Source organism: Vanellus vanellus (genome assembly GCF_965231255.1).
Source record: "Vanellus vanellus genome assembly, chromosome: 5".
Classification (NCBI taxonomy): domain Eukaryota; kingdom Metazoa; phylum Chordata; class Aves; order Charadriiformes; family Charadriidae; genus Vanellus; species Vanellus vanellus.
The window spans coordinates 74,668,079-74,682,372 of record NC_138910.1 but is presented as its reverse complement, the minus strand read 5'-3'; the positions used below and the strand labels follow the sequence as shown (position 1 = coordinate 74,682,372).

Below are 14,294 nucleotides of genomic sequence, written 5' to 3'. Positions count from 1 at the left end.
TTGTGTGAGCAAATATGTTCAAGTAAGATTTTAAAATAAAGTAAGTAATATATACGAGCACGGGGCAAAGTTGTAATTTCCTGAAATATATTATACCTGAAAGGTGTTTATAGTTCATTGAACACCAGATATAGGATCGTAGTCCTTAACTAGTTCGTAGTTTCCCTGTATTTTTCTCAGTCTGCTTTCTGTCTTTACGTACACATAGACTCGCTTTCCAAAAAGTGGTCTGAGATTATCGTGGGGACACAGCACAGCTCTATGCTGCTGGTAGTGCAGCTCAAATATTACTTGATAGGTTTTCAGCAGAACATGGCACAGGATATTTTATTTCAAGAGGCCAGAAACACCATCCTCAACGTTGAGTCTTTGCTGACATGGTAACTACGGTGAGATATGTATCAGCGCTCACAAATGCTATGTGTGATTTGATCCATGTCTCCCGTACCCCTTCCCTTGCGCCTTACACATTCGCAGTGCTGGGGCGAATGCTGGACCTTGCGTCTCAGCTCCACGAGAGAGGGAGGCAGCTGGGCTGACACATAGCCTTTTGACCAGCTACACATCAACTTTCGAAGTAGGTGAGAGGCTGATGTGCTGTGGGCCTCCCCACGTCATACGGCTGGATGGAGAGCTGCCAAAACATCCAGCATGTAGCGTTGCAGGCTTTGGGACTCTAGGCACCTGTATTGTTACTTACTCATTTTCCTCTGTATTTGGCTACAGATGGGGTGATAACAAGGCACTGTCATTTTTTCAGGTTGTTTATAATTGGTTTGTATCAAGAGGTGTGTTCCTTGCTCAGGGAAATGTTGCAAATATTATCTTTATTGGCCAGCAAGCCAAAAAAGTTCACTCATTTCTTAACTTAAGCCTGTTAATAGGGTTTTTGGTTTTCATTCTAATGTTGTTATTTTCATGTTGTAAGCATGTAATATATTGTGTTTGGTACCCAAAAGAAAATATTAGGAAGCATGGAGAAGATTTACAGATTTGAAAGGATGGACCATTTCAATCTACTGGGGGTGTTTTCCCCTGTGTGAGTGCATTGAGATACTTGGCACCCTTGCTAAAGACCGCAGGGTGTACTAACACAGGCATTTGCAGCAGTAATCTTAAATTACTAAATAGAGTGAGGAAGTTTTCACCAGTCAATCTTTTCTCATGTCTTTTCAGAGAAAGCTTCTTGCTATCTACCTCCACCATGATGAAAGTGTACTAACCAATGTCTTCTGCTCACAAATGCTTTGTGCTGAATCTATTGTCTCCTATCTGAGTCAGAACTTCATCACCTGGGCTTGGGACATGACAAAAGAAGCAAACAGAGCAAGGTAAGACTCTGGTCTGTGAGCAGAGCAGCTTCTCTCTCGAGGAAGACCCTTATCTCTGTGTATCGAATCTTTTGTTGCTTGGTATCTATTTGAACTAAAAAGTTCATGCCCATTCTTAGCTGATCAATGAAGCTGTGCTGGCTAACATTCACTGAGAGTTGGACCATCCTTGTTTTCATTACAAAGTGACTTCTTATTCCTGTGCAGGAATAAATAGTTGAATAAATTATTTCCTTTTTAGGGGGGGGCGGGTTCTTTTGCAAACATAGTCCTAGGAACATGTCTTCACAATTTTGCATTACAGTGCCATAATATTATCTGACACTAATTAGTGTATGTTGGTATAACTATATTAGAACTGTCTGAAATAATAACTGCTGTTGTTAATGAAAATCTTATTAAAAAATATCATTCATGTGATAAATTAATACTAAGAACACATGCAAAAAATTAAAAGCTTGCAATTCGTATGAACTTTTTTAAACTAGTTTTCTTACAGAACATTCCTTTGGTAATGTTCAAATATTTCGATAGGTTTTAATATAATAAAAGCTATCCCATGTCTTAGAGCAACCATTATTTTGCTGATAAGTAAAGAAATAAAAAACTGTAGATTCCACCTCCTTCTACATCTTTTGCGTGTTACCAACAAATTTTATCTTTATATTAAGACCTCTCTCTTCCTTAGTTATTTATCAGTTGATCATAGTCTATTAAAAACAACAGTTTTATGATTATACTTACTATGTTTAGAAATCAGACTGGTTTGGTTTTCTAACTTGGGCCTTATTTCATCACCTTTATTTACACAGAGGACGATTGCTTGCCAGGATAATGTCTCGCGTATATTACTATAATGAGAGTTATTCTAACTTTTGAACAAAAGATGCAACTGTCATTTGGGCTGGGATAAAGTTGCTACTTTTTTACACAATCTCATTGATTATTGAACAATTAAAAGTAGATATTTATGTTTCTTTCTCTTGTGGCTTGCTAGAATAGAGCATTCATGCATTCCTGTTCTTAAATATGTAAAATATAGTTAATATTTCTTTACGGAAAGTGGGCATGGAGAACACAACAGTCTCTTTTTCTAATACACTTTTTAAATGACACTTGTGTTTCACAGGAATTCCTCACTCAACCTTTCTCATTTCCTCATTGGATGAATCAGCAGCTATTTTCCTAGTTTAAGTTATTCTAGAGAAGAGTTAAAGATTATGGAAAAAAGCAGTTGGAAAACCAGAGAGTTTTTTAAAAAGAAAAGAGAGAGAGAGGAAAAAGAAACATCTAGGTTCTTTCATGGGACCAAATACATAGACTGGAAAGTTGCTTAAGTCTTTTGGTATCGCCATTCATGGGCAGTGTTGAGCCTCCTCCTTTTCTTTTATCCCACAAGTTGGTGTAGAAGGAAACACTATTTCTAAACCATCTGTAGTGGCTAAGTTCAGTTGACTACCTGCTGTTCTATTGTCCGCTTTCCCATTTAATTCTCTAGTTTCTTTTATTTTACAATGACAAAAAATTGCAGTGTAGTTTCTTTTGAAAAACTGTGTTTGAGGTTTTTTTTTTTATGACTGACGATCAACAGCCATGTAATTGCTTTGTTGTGTTTTACTAAAGAAATCTATTAAGTAGCACAACTTTGATACACTAGTAATAAGAGTTTGCAGGTTACAGAGACACCTGTGGTGACCAAAGCGACAGAAGCTGCTTATTAGAAAGAGCCTGTACAGCTGTGTCCTATTAACTCCTTATGACACTTCTTAAAACACAAAATAAAGGGCCTGTTTAAGGCTTTATAGCTATTCTCAATGAACCTACTCACCGATTGTGCAGTACGATAGGGTTTTTAAGCCTTCAATTTTATTGCTTTCTATTAACAACAACAAAGAAACTGTCATATTAACAGTGAGGTCAAAAAATAGTAAGGGGTAAACAAGGCATGCTGGCTCGAATTAGAATAATTTCTCAGTTGTGTTTAGTGTCACATCCTGCTCCTTAGACTGTGATTTCTTCAGAGGGGGCATGATGCTTCCTTCTCCCTTTGGAAAGTGCCAATGCACTGTAGGCATTCCCATAAATAAATACTCAGTACCTCTGTTTAATTACTACGCTTTATTATGTGATACGACAACAGTGGTCTTGGAGCCTCTCTTGTTCCGTTTCCCTACACATACTGTTGCACATACCTTTTTATTTGAATGGTGAGAAGACAACAGCAAGACCAAGAGAAGGAGCTGCTTTTTGCTTGCTGGTGTGGCCCAACTTTGTTTGCAGCAGTCAGTAGGGACACCTCAATGTCAGTAGTAAAAGACAGGTTTTCCATACTGCAGCATGGCATGAATGATTTCAAACAGATATACATACTTTCTCATATAAGCAAAAAAATGTTGAATATTCAGATTTTCTTCTTGCTCTTTGCTGTCGTCCTTCTGACATCTATGTATGTCAGTCTGTTCCAAAACCTGTCTTCATAGTAGTTTCCGTCCTTATTAATGAAGTGGGAGTTCACTGTAGAACAAAACCAGCCCCAAAATCTTGCCATTTTTCCTGACTTTTAGTATGTTTCTTGGCTGACGCTGATGTAGGGATGTGCTTTGAATCCTGCGTTACTGTACGCTGGTGCTTTTGAGCTGGAATCTCTCAATCTTGTTCTTTGACATCTGTTGCAGCAGAGTGAAGAGTCCTGTAGGTAGGACTGGAAGTGAAACAGTGTGTGTAAGCACCTGGGTAACTGTTAGCTATAGTGCAAGAACATAAGCATTACAACTATGGTAGTCAGATTTTTAAAATGTCTAACTACAGCCACCCAGGACTGTTACTTTGTCAAACGGAAGGAGAGCTCTAGTTAATACAGTTAAGAGGATGTGGGGTTTTGGCTTTCACAGCTTTTAATTGTCTCTGACATAAGGTTTGCAGGAAAGGGAGCAATTACTTTGGGTAAGTGCTGCGAATTATCAACCTTTTCATTACTAGAATAAAAAAATCATAATAAAAGGCACAAAATAATATAATAAAATAATTAGCCTTCATTTAGGAAGTAACATGGCATTTTTATAATACTGTTAAGGAATCTACATGAAAGATTTATCACCTATAGTTAGGACTTTAGTTTAATGAGCAACTATTTGGAATATTCTTGTAATTTATGTTGTCCGTGGTCAAAGGAGGAAAGAAACCACAAAGCTACAGGTATATCTTTCACTTTCTTGTTGTATTCCGCTCAATATGGGGTGACTCATGAGCTTCACAATCACTGTTTGCTTTCCATTGCTTGCTATGGAGATTTGCTACCAACTCATTCCAGACAGCAGAAATACACATATGGGAGGTGTCAGGGCAGTAGTAGTGGTGTTTGACAGCAATGGTAGTGACAATTCTGGCCCTACCTTTTGGTCCAAGCACGTGGCTGCTGCATCTTATCAGCTGCATCAGGGCATCGCATGGGCTAAGCGATTCCTCGGGTTTCCAGAGAGGTTATGGAATAGATAAGCAGGAGAACCAGACATGGGCAGCTGTAGTTCTGGCACTTCCTGACTTCAAAGAGTTGACTAGATACCGCTCTTCTAATATAATTATGTGCATGTGTATGGGAGGTATGTGTATGTGTATATATATGTATGCAAGCACATGCCTAACTGTGTGTGTTAATTCACTGGTATACATTAATATAATATATTTGTATCCAAAACACATATACAGCGAATATATATACATACATATATACCTACACATGCACACATACCCTTATGTTTGTATACACAGCATTTGCAAACATAGATTATGCATAATATTAACAGATTTCCAATGTACATAATGTTTGCCAAGCAAAGCAATGCCAAAACCATAAAACAGCAACTCAAATGTCTGTAGCCGCTTCTTAGCTTTTGATATCATTGCCCTTTCGAGGCGTTACTGACTTTTCTCAGCTCTGATGACAGGTACTTGTTAGTTTTAATGTTCAAATGATAGTTTTTCACTTTGCTTAAGCTTAGGAAAGAGTTAATTGACTAAAGCGCTTCTCAGCAGCAGGTTGTCTTCACCTGCAATTTCCGTCATCAAGTAATTAGCCATATTCACAGTTGCTGACCCCTAATACTAACCTACTGAATGATGCATGCCTGGATGAAGACCAGTTGACCATATTACTCCAGCTCCCCAATCCTATTTGATCCTTCAGCAAATATATTGCAGGTGTGGGGTCTGTCGGTGCTGGACTCGGTGAGTTAATTTCTCACTGCCTCTTCAGGAGTGACCGTAGATTCTCTATGTGTTGCTTGCAAAACTGTTGGATGTATTCTTTGAGTACTAAATCCTTAACGGGTTTCACAGAACAGTGTGAAAACCTTATGTATTGCATTTTGCAATATTTTATTTAATTTACTTTAATAGCCATACAGTCCCAGTCAATAAAAACAGGTCAAAAGTCTAATTAATGTTTTAAAAATAAAGGTTCTCAAACACCAGGCGAGTTTGTCATTTTCTGTATGGTTTGTTTTGAGGAGGAAGAGGAAAGAAGGTGAGGAGGGAACCCTTCTGTTCCATGATTACATCCCACCCGCTCATTTTCTCCTTTTCTCCTTTGCTTTTGATTTTAGTGGCGGTCTTAACAGAATGTCAAGATCAATTTGCAGCATGGTTTAACTCAAGGTTTGCATTCTGCCAGCAGCAATTGTCCTAACGAACAATGCCATGTGTTCTTGTAACTTCAGAAGCTTTTAGAAGGCTCATGGCAAGGGCAGCATCTAATGACTTTATTAGTGTAGGGTTTCAAAATGGGCTCAGTAATTGTTCACATCTCTTTGTCATCTAGTCATAATTACTGCACAGTATTGTTCGGGGTTGCACTTGTGAATAGTTTCCTAATAGCACTGAAATGAAGAAAAAAGGAAAAGGATAAAAGGTGATTGTCTTCTTTAGATGGAGAACAAAACAGCCTGTATATAGATGATGGTTAAACTGTTTATTATACACCCACCAGAAAAGGTAAACTATCCCTGCTTAAATATTTATATACTTCAAGGTAATTTCATGTTAGTAGTCTAAAAAGGTCCAAATTTGGAAAACTAAAAACCAGCAAAGAATGCATTTCAATCTGATCATGATTAGTAAGATATGGATGTCTCCATGATATTTGACTATAAATAGAAAGTAGTCTCTCTGTTGATGTGATTAAGGTTTTCAGTGCGCCTTTTTATATGCCTATAGTGATGCTTTATGGTCATCTGAAAAAAACATGTATTAAAACCAGAGGAACTAACTAAACAGATATATGTTGTCCCCACTGTAAAACCAAATCCTAAAGCAAGTTCTGTCCCACTGTACTCAAACTACAGCGTAGCTTATTAAGCTAATTGAACAGAAAAGGTGAAAGAATAAAACTCTCTAGTGTCCTGCACAAAAGAGGTGAAGGCAGAAGAACAGGTAGTCAAGACAGACTTGTTGGGCTGCCTTGAGGAAGGAGAAAGAAGTCATTCACAGGTCCATTGAAATACAGGATTCCATAACCACACCAGTGGAATTGAAGCTGTAGAGAAATTTAGATGCGTCTATGCACGTAAGTGAACCGTCAGAAGAAATCATTGAGCTGGCAGAGTCAGAATCATTTGTACCAAACTGCAGCTGAATGCTGTGAATGAATCTCTGGTACTGCCAGGTGCCCCATCAGGACAAAGCTCTCTGCAGATGTGCAGGTGCCCATCCTTTTCCTTTAGGTTAGGATGACTCTGCTTTGACCTCTCTGCTCTCCTTTTTGTCACCGTTCTGACTGACTGTGGGTCTCAGAGAGCTGCAGACAACATGTTCAGCCTGTTGCTTGGCCAGAAGGTTCAACTGTGTCTGCGTCAATCCTGACCGATGGTTGTCTGATCTGATCTTTAGTGGGAGGGAGGTTTCTCGGCATTTCTCCATAACAAGTTCCAGTACTTGACTTTCACTGCCTTTAAGCAGTTCACACTAGTATTTAACCGAAGTTTCTCTCACAACAATCAATGGCAGTTATATCTTGTTGCACTCAGTAGACAATGAGGTATTGTCTTCCTTTCTGCTGTTGTGTTCTTTGGACTTAAATGGTGCTGTTTTTTCCTACAATTTCCTTAGACTAAGCAGCTGTGATTTCTTCAGCCTTTCCTTGCAGCTTGTCTCTTTGTGGACATTTGTTATTGCAACCTTCATGTGGTCCTTCTGTAATTGGTCAACACCTTTACCGATGCGCTGTGCCTGAAACTGCCTTGTTGGTGCCAAGTACATAAAGCGGATTATTTCATGTTGTACAAGTCATGCTTCTGTTTACCTACCCCACTATGATGCTTGTCGTCTTCACATCGTGGCTTTTCTTCTTCCCTCACTGCTTCGTTCTTATTCTGTATTTGTGTAATTGTTCCTCCTCCTCGGAGACTTTCATTGACCTTGTTGAACTGCATTTTACTTCTCAGGACGTTTCTCTGATTTGCGAAGATTCATCTCGATTCTTTTACTGCCTTTCAATGTGCTTGTAGCTTCTCCCACTTTACAAACGTCTGTAAAGTAAATAACATACTGTCTGTTCTTATCTGTTAAATCTACCTGTAGAAACCCTTGGATATTCCTTAGCAAATCATATATTACATGCCTTTCTAATATGATAGGCAATAATCAAAGCTACTACTGATATACAAGCACATCTTGTGTTTCCATTTTTAGTACAGCATTTTAGCAAGGGGTCCAAGTATATTTTATTTGTACTTTTACCAACGATCTTGTCTGGTGTCCACTGGTATCTGAAAGGATGGATTAATGAGTTTCTAGAGGGATGCGTTTTAGAATAAACGGGGTTACAAAGTATTTACCTAATCTGTTTGAACCTTGCAGGATGAAATTAGATCTTCCATGTTTTATGAAGAGATAGATAACCCACTCATCTAGGCTTTACTCTCGCATAAAGAAAAAGTGGATAAAGTCATGCTTTTTACATCTGAATCCCTGGATATTTAGCATGTGGATACTGAAAAGGATAGCCACATCATTTGATTCAGGCTGCTTTAAGCATCTTGAAACCATGCCTTGTATCTGTTGCTCATTCCCCCTTGTGTTTGAGTCAACAGTTATGACCATACCAATGTGGGTAAGACAATAACTCTGTGTTATGGAAACTATGGATAGCAAGCTTATTTTAATATAACATTTTACGACCTCAGCTTTTACTTTTTTAAAAAATGTAAATACCTAATACAAAAATGTTATTTTTACATTAACATTTTAATGAGTCTTATGTTGACTTTGCACAGTATATAATTATTATTAAAAAATAATCAGAAATCTTGCATATTTAATATTCATCATTGTTTTCTTCATACTCAAGAAAGGAGTTACATTTTTTTTCACAGCCTTTTCTGAACTTTTAAAGTTTCTTAAAATAAGGTTGGCCTTGGGAAGTATCTGGCCATAAAAAAATTACTTCTTTTTTTTGTCCAAAATCATCCCAGTTGTGGACTGAACACCAGTTCAGACTGAAAGGGAATAGATATTTTAGAAGAGGTTATCAGATTTTGTCCTGCTGCTGCTTTTTGAGTAGGACTTCAGACTGAGATGATGTAGCAAAAAACATCTCCAGTGCAGCCTTTCTTTTAAAAAGTCCTTTGCAAGAAGCATAGTGGGTACCATGTGCCAAAAGGCCACCAGTGTGTAAAAACTAAAAGTAACTACAGGAATATTTATAAAACTGTTACAAATAACCAGATCTCTGTTATTTATGTTGGTACAGAAAATAAGGAAAAATTGATCTAAAATCCTATGCAATTTTTTATCTTTATTTTAATACATTTTATCCATACATTTGAGAGCAGAGTTCTCTCTGCGTGGAAGAGAATTTGCCCTTTAGTGCACTAGCCAGATTTGCTAATAAAATTATTAATTAACCTTGAGGTGCTGGAGAGAGTTTAAGAAAAGCAAAACCAAAAGAGAGCTTTCAGTTTTTGTTTGAACACACAAACAACATTCCAAATGTAGCATCAGGTGTCCCTCTTTGCACGTTCCAGGAGTACAAGACAATGTACCATATGCAGCTTGCTCTGCATGAGTTTCCTTCTCCAGGTTTACTTGATTAACAAGAAAGAGCTAGAATTAGCATTTTAGATTTAGTTACTCTTTCTGCAACTATACTATGCCACGACTGCTTGACATTTTTATTTTATTCATAATGTCTTGAGAAGATAGATGAATTTGGGGATGTATGCAGAGCTATTCATCCTATCAAATTGTATTATCAGTTTGATTCCAGTAGGTAACTGAAAATTCATACCACAACGGAGGACAGGCATCGAGTAGTTAATATTTGGTTTCAGTGATGACTGGTAGGTGGTGTCCATGTCTTTCAAAGCCATGCCAGTTGCCACTTTTCTGAGTGGAAAGAGAAAGAAGGCTGAATTCCTCTGCTCTTTTAGAGTCCTTCCGCTGGATCAAGGCCAAGGGCAGCAGGCAGCAGTGCTGCGTTGCGCTGTGTTTTTTCATGGAAATGCAGAGGACTCTTATTGCTCAGAATCGTCAGTTCTTTGTTAGTGTCTTCCTTTAATTCCTCTTCAGTTCTTCAATTCTTTGTAAATTCTTCCTCTACTAGTTAACAATAGGAATCACTTTGAACCAGTTCACATTGGAAAATACAACATGACTGTTTGGGAGCCAACCCGAACACCTCTGCCCTGTGCCCCCTTTAGGGACTGGGCACCAGAGATGCTCTTGGCTTACTAAATTGTTTAAATTGAGATATTAAAGGAATGTTTATGTTTTTCTAACGTATTTAGCATCATAGCTGGTTTGTTTGTTTGATCGCTTTCACGGTGTGGTAAGGAGGGATCTTGCATAATCACAGATCCAAACTTGACTGCAGTAGATCCTGTCCATATGACTAACAAAAATGTAAAACAACATAAGACATGAGCAGGAGATATATAAAGAAACAATGAGATAATACCAGCCATTGTAATGATGAAACACCTCCTGTCGGGAACAGCTGCCATGTCCTACCTGGGGGTTGGCGTTGTCCTTTGGGCTCTCCCCCCAAAAAGGCAATACATATTTTGTGGTGTAAATAGGTATCATATAGATCAAAAGCTTTCTAGACATCAAAAAATATTAAGCTCTGAGATCAACACTTTTGATGATCAGCACTTTGGCCAGAGGTTGCCAATTTTGTTGTTTAAAATCAAAAGCTGCGCGTTCTCACAAAAACGTATTATTGCTAAACCCCAGGATTTACAAAGTTCTACATAGCATGTCTGAGATCCGGACCTATGGTAGACCACAGACTTAAGTTGTAATAAGTCTCAACCCTTGGGTTTTGAAATTCAGTAATATTTTAAACTTTTTTTCGGTAGATTTTTAAAGCGGTTATTTTTTCATAATTGCCTTCTAGGAGATTTTTTTAAAAATAATATTAAATAAATTGCATTTTACGAAAAAAATACAAAAAAGTTATGCCAAGAGTGTATTTTAATATAACGTATCACATATTAGCTGGTAGGGAATGATAACATTCTTCTCCGGGAAACTAACCTGCTACAAACATGATAACTCTTCGCACAGGTTTTCTAAGAGTGCACATGGAGAGAGAACTGCTGTGCAGTGATCAGCAGCCCCCCAAATTAATATCCTCATTTCACCAGAATAATTTTTCCTGTATGCCACTTTTAACTAAGGAATGGACTATCTCTAAGAATAATACCTGTTCAATCTACATTTAAAAAATTAAGATGAGTTGGTAATTTTTTTAGGGTTTGTTTCTGTATTTGTCAAGCCATTTATTCTGTAGCTCTAATAACTCCTGGTTTCATTGCTAGGGAGTCATGAAAGAAGTAAGAAATTATGCTGTCTGCCAAAACTATTACTTTTCTTGATGAACTTTAGTCTTGTAACTTTTGAGATTTTTTTTTTCCAATGGATTTTTCCTTCATAAAATGCTTTTTTGCCTTTCTCATACTTCTACCTCCTTGAATATTTTTGTAATTTAAAAATAAAAGGACTAGTAGGGTGCCATTTGCCCTCCCTTTCTGGCAGCGTTCCTCTATTTCCACTTTTGGTTGGAGATCACAGTAATCCAGCATGTTGTGGAAAACAGTTCTTCCCAGAGGGACATCTGGCTCTTTGATGCGCTCCACAGGCAGTTCTCTTGGCAGCTCTGGAGATGCCACGGAAAGATCTGGCACGCTTCTGTTTAGATGAAAGTAAGAAAATCACTTGTTAGTGATGTACAGAGTAAGATGCTGGTTACTGCACCAAATTGTTTCGGTCCTGCTCACGTACTTCTGACAGTAAATATTAGCACAGAGGAGATTTATTTATTTTTTTTTTTTGCCAGATATGAATGTGGAAGAAAGTAAAAAGGTCTGCAAATACAGAATCAGTAAAGGCAGAAAAGGGGAAAAAAATATGAAAAATTAGTTAAGTAGCTGCAAAATCTATGAAAAGGCATAAGAAAAACTGAATGGGGATCATGAATGAAAATTTGACTCCTACCCATGTAATACAATGAAAAGAAGAGATGTGTTATGAGTAATTGCTGAGCACTTAGCACTGACCTGGCGAAGACCACGTGTGAGCTGGTGAACAGGAGTTATATGGCGTAGAAATTGGAGACTGCTGCTGCTATCTCTTTATTCAGTGTTGCATTGTTTGACTGCCTTCAGATTTTTTTTGGCTTTACTACGTTTTAGTTCAACGGACAAGTGACATCTTACCTGATTCCAAAGGGCAGGATCTATTTTGATGGGTCATGTTCGTGAGACGAGTTTCTCGTGTGTGTTCACTCTGGTCTGAAGATATGCATTGATAACCACCAGCTGGCCATTCATCCCCCACAAACATCCTCATTGCAGCTGCCCGTGCTGTAATTTGGGCATTCATTATTCAAAGTTGGGAGTGCTGGGAAGATGCGTTGTTTCTCATTCCTCCCCAAGAAAGACAAAGGCTGCCTGATGGCAGCGGTGGCAGATCTGTGGCGTTCGGTTCAGAATTGGCACGTGCTGCTCTTCTAACTGGTACGTGAGCGAGCTGGCCGCTCTCCCTGCGAGCAGAGCAGATTGCAGTAGCAGCAGAGGAATGGAGGAGATTCGAAAGAGCAGGGTGGATGGCACCAGGGGCTTTAAGAAGTGGCCCCAAGAAAAAAAAACATCACTGTGATGGGAGATGTTGGCATCTGTCATCTGTTCTGCTGTTACTCAACCAGGAAAGTAGGTGTGCCCTTACAAGAACCTGGCACAAGGTGCCATCTTCTGAGGCCAGGGATTTGAAACCTGTTCCCAGCCTTGATTACAGAGGACCCCAGGGGTAGCACGGTCTGTTAGGTTCTATGTAGTCAGCCACAAGTTCCATATATAAAAATTAATCTCCTGGAAAAAATATTTGGGAGATCTTTTAATGTACTGAAATACCTACTTCATTCAGAATTCTCTGCATACAAAATCCATACCTGTAAAAGCATATTTTGAGACTGAGTTATGGGTTGACTAAATACAGAATTGATTAAAAAAAAAAAAAAAACACCACCAAAACAAGCCGACACCTTTGACTAGTGCAACCAGTATTGTAATAGTCTTTTAGTTGTGTTCCTTCTAGCAGTATTCTCTACAGCACTTTTTCACCTCCAGTTAAATTTTTTTTTTTTTTTTTTCCACATGAAACAAATGCTTTTCTTCCGTGGTGTGTTGAAGACTGTTTAAACAGTTTTAATACACAAGTTTCAGGAATTCGGTTGAATTGATCCCTGTCTTTATTACTTTCAGGAGTGAAACCTTGAACGCACATAACTCATTTTGCCATGAAAGATCACCATTGACTTCTGTGAGGCCAACATTTCACTTATATATTCCCACCTTGAAAAGCAAAAATAAAAAAAAAAAACAACATTATTTAGCTTAAAAGTTTATGTGTCCAGACTTTATGGACACTTTATTTTATCTTTACCAGGTGGTATGTCTCTACGTAGCTATTTCTGTTGTAGCAATCCCTATTTGGCATTTTTGACATTGTCTTTCTGTGTGATAGTTCTCAATTGCCAAAGACAGAGAATCAAAGCGGTGAGGAAAAGTATTTTCCAGAAACATTTATGGTTTTGAAATACTCGCTAGCTATCCCTGCTCATTGCCTTCCATCCAGCTGTGGCCATAGTTATACTACAAATTGTCTGAGGAGGGTTTTTTTTTGTTTTTTTTTTTTTTAATACTTCAGGTGCCTCAAACAAGCTCAATGTTGTACTCATCACGCTTATCAATTTTTAGCTATTTTATTAGATACAATATGTATTGATTTAAAAAATACAATTTTGAATCTTTTCAGTATCTTTGAGAAGAAATGACTTGGAGTGCTTGACATTTTAGTGCAGTTTGTCTTTTCAAATAGATTTGGCTTCTAATGCATGTGACAACAGGACTTTGCTCTTCAGTTAGAGCATACATTTCAGAGTAGTTGTTACCTAAAATATTATCATAAGGCATAAGAAAACACACGATTTAAGTTGCCTTTCATGAACATAATTAAGAATTAATAAGCCTTTACCAGTGGCTAGTCCTCAGAATTTCCACTGTTTTGCCTTTTGTGACCTGTGTTATTAAAAGTCCATTATTTTTACAGACTTTATTAAATTGGATCTTATTAAAGCATTCTATATTTGCATTTGGTCTTTCATAATTCATTATTATTATGACATTTACTTTTTACCATCAGATCTGAAAACATATCATAAGCTACCCTTTTCTCTTGAAAGAAATGCTAATTTCAAACAGTCCTCTAATGGAAGAGAAAAGCTTTATCAGTTTTTTCATTTATTCAAGATCGTGTTAAGAATACTAATGCTAGACTTCTGTATGCTAATATCGGAGAGCTTTTTTTGGTAAAAAGCTTAGAATTATTGTTTTTAGACCACGCTGCTAAGTATGCCACTGGCAGGGCACTAGTACAAAAGAAAATACAATTCTGAAGTACCACGTTTTA

General features: G+C 37.7%; 1 protein-coding gene across 1 annotated transcript in view; it reads left to right on the top strand.

The window, feature by feature from the left end:
- FAF1 (Fas associated factor 1) overlaps window positions 1–14,294 on the top strand; it is a 171,525-nt gene that overhangs the window by 123,546 nt on the left and 33,685 nt on the right. The window contains exon 13 of the mRNA XM_082483796.1: window positions 1,177–1,331. Within this exon, the coding sequence (XP_082339922.1) occupies window positions 1,177–1,331 (155 nt within the window). The remainder of the gene's footprint in view (window positions 1–1,176; window positions 1,332–14,294) is intronic.